Here is an 8,845-nt window from a genome sequence, read left to right as displayed (position 1 = left end):
CATCCTTACCTTTTGGCAGCATTGGAGAGTGGATGGTGTAAACTCGATGTCTTGCTGTGTTTGTCGATACCCTATCTGCAAAATTTACGACAGCTAGCTGTACATGTTTTATTTGTTCTACAGATATCGACGAATGTGCAACATTACCATGTGGCAGCGATGGAGACTGTGTGGATGGCGTTAATCTTCTACACTTGCAAGTGTCAGCCGGGTAACACCGTGAACACCTGTAGAAGATGGTGAGAAAACTTTTAGAAATAGTTTAGTTCATTGAATTTCCTAAGTACCCTTTGAGATGAATCTTGTGGAAATGCTGTCAAAAAAAAAATCAGGTATACGTTAATGGTAAATGAAGGAAATTTTAATTGGTATCAACTAATGCTGTACTATGCATGGTAATATTGACAGCTTCTTATATCTTTTCTGTCACTTTCCTTTACTTTCCGGGATCTGTTTAACTTTTTTGCTGTTGTCGCGCCAGCTTTAGCTTTGAGAAGGAATTTGAAAACATATATAAAGAAACTTAAGTGAGTGTGGTTGAAAGAAATATAATTCTCTACTAGACGCAATGTTCAGAGAAGTAAAAGTTGGGTGAAAATCTGACAGAAGGATTAGACAACCTTCGAGTCTATAAATGCCAACATGGCGTCATGGCGTGAAATGAAGGTAAGTCACAAATGTTTGCCCACACTTTTGGTTCACTTCAACTCTCACCGATGTCTTTTAAGCATAGGTTTTAATATGAATATGAATAACGCAAATGCCAAATCATGACTCAAGTTACATAACTGATTAAAAAAGTGATTAAAGCAAATTATGTCTTCCTTTTAGCCGATGATCTATCTGCATTTAATTTAAGACATTCCACCGGTCCAAATGAGAAGCCCCATGCTTTGAGCGACTCTTGGGCCTAAAATTTACACCTAATCTTAAGTAACCCAAAACGCTAGAGTAGCTCAACGACCCTTGTTTTGAAGTGAACTTTAAGTAAATGAAAAAAAAAATGTTTCATTTTCCGACAGATATCGACGAGTGTGCATCCTCACCATGTGGCAGCAATGGAGACTGTGTGGATGGTGTAGACTCCTACACTTGCACCTGTCACCCAGGTTACAGCGGGACTAATTGTGACAACGGTGAGGAAAACTAACCAATATTGTACGATCTTTGGATAGAATGTTTCCTATCGTAAGCTGATGCCATATCATTCTTCCTTTTTTCTGACAACTGTTTTATTTTTCTGCAGACATCGACGAGTGTGCATCCTTACCATGTGGCAGCAATGGAGACTGTGTGGATGGTGTAGACTCCTACACTTGCAACTGTCACCCAGGTTACAATGGCACCACCTGTGAAAATAGTGAGGAAAACCATCAAATATTGTTGATGTTTAGAAAGCGATTGCATCCTGTCTTAAACGAATCCCATTGTGCATAGTTCCTCACACCTGTTCGATTTTCACAGATATCGACGAGTGTGCATCCTCAGCATGTGGCAGCAATGGAGACTGTGTGGATGGTGTAGAGTCTTACAATTGCAACTGTAACCCAGGTTACAACGGGACCGACTGTGATAATAGAAAGGAAAAGTCCGAAAACTAATAAACATTTTGGGTCCTTTTCGGAGTAGTTACTGACGAAAATATGAATTTGCATAATTTAATTGACATAATCAATTTGAAAACTGATAAAGAAATTATGTCTTACTGTTAGTGGATGCCCCATATGCATGATTACCAACAGTTTTTTCAATTTCCAACAGATATCGACGAGTGTGCATCCTCACCATGTGGCAGCAATGGAGACTGTGTGGATGGTGTAGACTCCTACATCTGCACTGTTACCAGGGTTACAACGGGACTAACTGTGACAATAGTAAGGCAAACTAACAAAATTTGTTTTATCTTTGAAACAAATTTTGTCTTATGGTAGGCCGATACAACTAGTATTTAACATAGGTTCCAACAGCAATTAATATCAAATGATACAAATAATGAAATAATTTGCAAAACTAATAAGAAACTTATTCAAATAACCAATATCTACCTTACCGTTCGCAGATGCCATACGAGCATGATTTATGACAGCTGTTTCATTTTCCTACAGATATCGACGAGTGTGCGTCCTCACCATGTGGCAGCAATGGAGACTGTGTGGATGGTGTAGACTCTTACACTTGCAACTGTCACCCAGGTTACAACGGGACCAACTGTGATAATAGTAAGGAAAACTAACAAACATTTTGGGTCCTTTTTGGAGTAGTTACTGACAGAAATATGGACAAAAATAATGACCATTATGACCTAATTGACATAATCAATTTGAAAACTGATAAAGAAATTATGTCTTACTGTTTGTGGATGCCCTATCTGCATGATTTCCAACAGTTGTTTCAATTTCCCACAGATATCGACGAGTGTGCATCCTCACCATGTGGCAGCAATGGAGACTGTGTGGATGGTGTAGAGTCTTACAATTGCAACTGTCACCCAGGTTACAACGGGACCAACTGTGATAATAGTAAGGAAAACTAACAAGCATTTTGGGTCCTTTTCAGAATAGTTACTGACAAAAATATGAATCTGCATAATTTCTGAAAATTGTGTCAATTTTCCACAGATATCGACGATTGTGCGTCCTCACCATGTGGCAGCAATGGAGACTGTGTGGATGGTGTAGACTCCTACATCTGCAACTGTTACCAGGGTTACAACGGGACTAACTGTGACAATAGTAAGGCAAACTAACAAAATTTGTTGTATCTTTGAAACAAATTTTGTCTTATGGTAGGCCGATACAACTAGTATTTAACATAGGTTCCAACAGCAATTAATATCAAATGATACAAATAATGAAATAATTTGCAAAACTAATAAGAAACTTATTCAAATAACCAATATCTACCTTACCGTTCGCAGATGCCATACGAGCATGATTGCTGTTTCATTTTCCTACAGATATCGACGAGTGTGCGTCCTCACCATGTGGCAGCAATGGAGACTGTGTGGATGGTGTAGACTCTTACACTTGCAACTGTCACCCAGGTTACAACGGGACCAACTGTGATAATAGTAAGGAAAACTAACAAACATTTTGGGTCCTTTTTGGAGTAGTTACTGACAGAAATATGGACAAAAATAATGACCATTATGACCTAATTGACATAATCAATTTGAAAACTGATAAAGAAATTATGTCTTACTGTTTGTGGATGCCCTATCTGCATGATTTCCAACAGTTGTTTCAATTTCCCACAGATATCGACGAGTGTGCATCCTCACCATGTGGCAGCAATGGAGACTGTGTGGATGGTGTAGAGTCTTACAATTGCAACTGTCACCCAGGTTACAACGGGACCAACTGTGATAATAGTAAGGAAAACTAACAAGCATTTTGGGTCCTTTTCGGAATAGTTACTGACAAAAATATGAATCTGCATAATTTCTGAAAATTGTTTCAATTTCCCACAGATATCGACGATTGTGCGTCCTCACCATGTGGCAGCAATGGAGACTGTGTGGATGGTGTAGACTCTTACATCTGCAACTGTCACCCAGGTTACAACGGGACCAACTGTGATAAAAGTGAGGAAAAGCATCAAATATTGGTGATGTTTAGAAAGCTATTGCATCCTATCTTTAGCGAATCCTACTGCAACTGTTACCAGGGCTACAACGGGACTAACTGTGACAATAGTAAGGCAAACTAACAAAATTTGTTTTATCTTTGAAACAAATTTTGTCTTAGGGTAGGCCGATACAACTAGTATTTAACATAGGTTCCGACAGCAATATCAAATGATACAAATCATGGCATAATTTGCAAAACTAATAAGAAAACTTATTCAAATAACCAATATCTTACCGTTCGCCGACGCCATATCTGCATGAATTATGACAGCTGTTTCATTTTCCTACAGATATCGACGAGTGTGCGTCCTCACCATGTGGCAGCAATGGAGACTGTGTGGATGGTGTAGACTCTTACACTTGCAACTGTCACCCAGGTTACAACGGGACCAACTGTGATAATAGTAAGGAAAACTAACAAGCATTTTGGGTCCTATTCGGAGTAGTTACTGACAAAAATATGAATCTGCATAATTTCTGAAAATTGTTTCAATTTCCCACAGATATCGACGAGTGTGCATCCTCACCATGTGGCAGCAATGGAGACTGTGTGGATGGTGTAGACTCATACATCTGCAACTGTTACCAGGGTTACAACGGGACTAACTGTGACAATAGTAAGGCCGATGCCTTCTAGCATAGTTTCTGAGAGAAATATAGATATGAAAAATACAAATCATGACCTTATTTACATACAGTCACACCTGTCAATAGCGGCCACTCAAGGGACTGGAGAAATATGGCTACTATAGACAGGTGGTCACTATAGAGAAAATGCTGATCAATTGACCACGAGCAATAAGTTACACATGATTTCAGTACCCACTCATCTTTCTCACCAAGTAATGTTGTCTCGATCGTCGTAATTCAACTGACCCTGCCAAAGTCGAATCTGCCGTAAATGGTTTTAGTGCCATGCACGCGTACCTTTCGTTACCGCCAAAATGACCCTATCGGGAACTCCAAATCCTCGCGAACTACGATGTGAAACTGTGTGCCGGGTAACATACGGTCGCCGTATGGCCGCAATAGGTACTGAGACTGTGTGGATGGTGTAGACTCCTACACTTGCAACTGTCATCCAGGTTACAATGGGACCATCTGTGAAAATAGCAAGCAAAACTAACCAATATTGTACGATCTGTAAATCAATATTTTTCCTTTATAGGCAGAATCCTTTTAGCATAATCTCTTAAAGAAATTTGGATATTAACAATGCAAATCATGGCTTAATTTACATAACTGAGTAGAAAAGCAAATAATGGCTAATTCTTAGTCGATGCCCTATCTACATAATTCATGACATTTGTTTCATTTTGCTACAGATATTGACGAGTGTGCATCCTTACCGTGTGGTAGCAATGGAGACTGTGTGGATGGTGTAGACTCCTACAGCTGCACCTGTCACCCAGGGTTCACAGGGTCCAAGTGCGGAGAGGGTGAGGACAGCCACAATATGTGTAGATTTTTTAGTTATTGAACTTAGTTGTCTTATGTCGTAAGACGACGGTTCCGACCATATTTGTAACAGTTTTGGACGAATGTGCATGGTAGCAATGGAATCTTTAATGTAATGTTGATTACCTTATTTGCAATTGTAACCCTTTAACAGCGGTAAAACTAGTGAGATAATGAGGGAAACCGTTGAGAATTGATCGTTTTCAGGACAACATTTATAATTAGCTGCCGTTGCATGATGCACTCGGTGCATATTTTTTACAGTTTTTATTCTTATTACAGATATCGACGACTGTGCATCTTTACCATGTGGTAGCAATGGTGACTGTGTGGATGGTGTAGACTCCTACACCTGCAACTGTTACCCGGGTCACAATGGGACTAACTGTGAAAACAGTAAGGAAAACTAACAAATATTCGGTTCCTTTTTGGAATAGATTCGCTATATATATATATATATATTTATAAGGGCTTATTTTGGTAGATACAAGACAAGTAGATTTTTTCATGCCCTATCATCATCATCATGTTGGATTTATAATTCTATACATGTCATTTTGTGCTCCTCCGCAAGGTGTCATTGGTTGTTTATCATCTCCCTGCCGGAACAATGGCACGTGCCGTGAAGACGGGAACTCCTACACATGTAGCTGCACTCCTGGATACACTGGGTCCAACTGTGGGACAGGTTTGAAACTTCTTCTCAACATTTAAAGCAACGAACTGAACATTGAAGATTGTAGTGTCGCGTCGCATATCACACGTTAACACACATTTTGTTGACGAGGCCTATTAAAAACTGCACATCATTTCCTTGCCTTAATAACGTTACTTGACAGCCTGGATGGTTACAGCTGTGCTAGTACAGTGTAGCTTTACCAACTGTGTTCAGGAGGCTAGAGATAGTTATGCAAATACGTTAGAGCAGACTCACGTTCTTACAAAAAAAAACTTTTAAAGCGGCATAGTCATGTGGATGAAAATCCATGAGAAAACCCTCATACGGGTATTGAATTTCGCTATGGATTTTGTTGACATCTTTCCTTGCAGGTTCCTCATGTCAACACATTTTGAACTGTGTATCCTAACGCTTCTTTCCGTGCCGAAATACAAAATATCATACTAATTACATTATCACGTAGAATACACAGAGCAGTTCTTTCAGATAATCTTTTCTACCCAAGTATGCGATCTACCTTGAAATACGTTACCCGGCTATTTTCAACTTATTGCTTCTCTCCCAGATACTTGTGGATATATCGCTTAATTGAAAACCTGGATATAAAATGTACTGCCGGAATGTAATGTTTGGCTACCATTTATCTATTTTTAGAGATATCCTGGAGTATACTTGGTCTCTGCAAGAGCGGCTTCATTCCATGTGAGGTTGAATGTAAGTGTTGACATCTTGCGAAACATATCTAGTCTTTCAACTGGCTGATATATTGAAAAAGTACTTGTTCGAATTTTGAATTATGTGACTACAGAGAGGCAATATTACAATGGATAATGTAGGTTCATATATATATATATATATATATATATATATATATATAGAGAGAGAGAGAGAGAGAGAGAGAGAGAGAGGGGGGGGGGGAGAGAGAGAGACTGTCCTGTCCGTTCATCTGAGTACCATCACGAAGTTCTGGTCGACCTTCACCATTTTTGTGCTTTCTCAACATTCTAATACTAGTTTGTAGGTTTTTTTTCCATACAAACAAGATGATGCCAGAGTCGTTGAAAATACACCTGAACATGTAATGTGTTACCCACTCTAACAGACATTCTCCTGGCACTTCTGGCGTTCCTCTGCTTGGTCTGCCTCGGGACATTCTGCTGCCTGATAATCAGCTGCTGGTGAGTACAAATTGGGTCATTTGTCACAAGATAGTTAGTTTTAAGTTGACTGTTAATGAACGATGTGTCAGTATGATGCATTTTTGCGATACATGTCGAAACTATTTGATTAATAAGCTAAGTCTACAAATGTCAAGCGGAGAAAACCGTGTGTCACATGTTATAGACTTGTCTGGCATTTGATACGGCCTTAAGTACATTGTATAACATCGATGATATGTAATGTAATTCTTGTAAATATCTGGTGATCAAATCATCCGTCGACAGCCGACAGGAGAATCCATCATCATGATTGTGGTGCGCAGGCGCGGAGGCGAGCAGCAGCGACTTACGAGAGCTCTGAGCATTTTCCTGAATTTCATCGTATTTTGTATTAGTTACTATCATTAATCCCTGTCAGTTTATAGTGTAGGCAGTACTCGAACATATCGGGAAACCTGTAATACCGGTAATAGTAAAATTTTCGGTATCTAAATCAAATTCCGGACAGGTTTGAAACAATAGCTTAGAGAGTGGGAGGGCTGTATACCGGCCGCGGTAAGTACACTGAGGGAAGGGGAACCCGTTTATATACTTATTTCGTTGTATGTTGATATCTGGGCCGGCTTTTGATTGCACAGTTTACTTGGTAACTCGGATCACTTATACTTTTTGTACTGATATATTTCTTTCGCCTTGTAACGACTAAATCTTGTGGAATTTGCAAGAGTCTGAACATCGTTTACCGCTTGATTTGCATGTGAATTACGGATAGAGTGGGAGGGCGCGCAAACCGTTTTTTTACTTGAACTCACTTTGATAGCTCATTTTGCGATTTGAATTACATATATCTGGTTAATCACTTACAAATTTTGTACTGATATATCTGCTCAACCTTGTAACTTGATAACACTTGTGGAATTTGTAAGAGTTACATCTTGTCGTGTCTGATTTGCATGACAATTACGTACAGGGTGTGAGGGCACGCAAACTGTTTTTGATCTGAACTAACGATTTGATTTACGTATCTTGGGTCGAATCGTCGGACAACTTTGTGTATTAATTGTTTGCAACAATATTTGTGCCGTCCTACAATTCTATTTGTGTGTGACGGAAGCACGTGTAGGGTCTCTACTTGTCTGTGTGGCAGGAACCTGTGTGGTAAGGTCGCCTGTGTGGTGGGAACCTGTGTAGTAAGGTCGCCTGTGTGACGGGAACCTGTGTGGTAAGGGCGCCTCTGTGGCGGGAACCTGTGTGGTAAGGTCGCCTGTGAGGCGGAAACCTCTGTGGTAACGTAGCCTGTGTGGCGGGAACCTGTATAGTAAGGTCGCCTGTGAGGCGGGAACCTGTGTGGTAAGGTAGCCTGTGTCAGATTCTGTACAAACAACTACAACAGGGATGCTAGTGTTACCAAAATGAAAACAGATCTGCAGTGGACATCACTTGATGACAGAAGGAAAATGTCCAGACTTTGCATGATGTACAAAATGACCAATAGGCTGGTGGACTGATAAGTATCTAATACCAGCTCAAAAAAGAACAAGAAACAGCCATGACTTCAAGTACCAGAGTTACCAAGCTAGGATTGATGTGTTCAAAAATTCGTATTTTCCCAGAACTATCGTAGAGTGGAACTTGTTATCACCAAGCACAGCAGGGGCCTCTTCTCTGGATAGTTTTAAAGAACGCTTTCAGATAGATGTGCAGAAGTTAGGTGTGACGGATCGTTCAGTGTAATATAACCAGCTGCTGCCGCACCGCGTGCCTGCGAAGCTGGTGTGTTACGCCGAAGGGCGATAATACCGGCTATATAGATACAGATACAGATCATCATGACTTGTTGCTGATCATGAGTTGCATAGACGTGTACTAATAGATGTAAATTATATGAGAACTGCATACCTGTACTCAGACCTGATGGAA

The 8,845-nt window shown here is 40.0% G+C and overlaps 2 protein-coding genes across 9 annotated transcripts in view; both read left to right on the top strand.

Annotated features, from left to right (window-relative positions):
- LOC118408346 overlaps window positions 1-215 on the top strand; it is a 5,011-nt gene extending 4,796 nt beyond the window's left edge. Inside the window, exon 7 of the mRNA XM_035809041.1 lies at window positions 124-215. Coding sequence (XP_035664934.1) covers window positions 124-215 — 92 coding nt within the window. The remainder of the gene's footprint in view (window positions 1-123) is intronic.
- Window positions 216-967: 752 nt separating this feature from the next.
- Window positions 968-5,139, top strand: LOC118408347 (fibropellin-1-like). Of its 8 annotated transcripts, XM_035809042.1 has the most exons (11): window positions 968-1,136; window positions 1,247-1,360; window positions 2,106-2,219; window positions 2,406-2,519; window positions 2,619-2,732; window positions 2,957-3,070; window positions 3,257-3,370; window positions 3,470-3,583; window positions 3,919-4,032; window positions 4,132-4,245; window positions 4,954-5,139. In XM_035809042.1, exons 1-11 carry the CDS (start codon window positions 992-994, stop codon window positions 5,106-5,108), a joined length of 1,326 nt encoding a protein of 441 aa, XP_035664935.1. In that variant the 5' UTR covers window positions 968-991; the 3' UTR covers window positions 5,109-5,139. The 8 variants fall into 8 exon arrangements, with proteins under 8 accessions (XP_035664935.1, XP_035664940.1, XP_035664937.1 ...); XM_035809047.1 differs by lacking the exon at window positions 2,406-2,519; XM_035809044.1 differs by lacking the exon at window positions 2,619-2,732.
- The last annotated feature ends 3,706 nt before the right edge of the window (window positions 5,140-8,845 follow it).

Source organism: Branchiostoma floridae, unplaced genomic scaffold (assembly GCF_000003815.2).
Source record: "Branchiostoma floridae strain S238N-H82 unplaced genomic scaffold, Bfl_VNyyK Sc7u5tJ_1577, whole genome shotgun sequence".
NCBI classification, from domain to species: Eukaryota; Metazoa; Chordata; class Leptocardii; order Amphioxiformes; family Branchiostomatidae; genus Branchiostoma; species Branchiostoma floridae.
This window is presented reverse-complemented; position numbering and strand designations above follow the sequence as displayed.

Excerpts from the sequence above, each read along its gene's own strand:
- LOC118408347 (XM_035809042.1), top strand. The coding sequence starts at position 992 with ATGAAAAAAAAAATGTTTCATTTTCCGACAGATATCGACGAGTGTGCA. Across the intron at positions 1,361-2,105 it reads TGGCACCACCTGTGAAAATA|ATATCGACGAGTGTGCGTCC; the intron begins GTGAGGAAAACC and ends ATTTTCCTACAG. Across the intron at positions 4,033-4,131 it reads CGGGACCAACTGTGATAATA|ATATCGACGAGTGTGCATCC; the intron begins GTAAGGAAAACT and ends AATTTCCCACAG.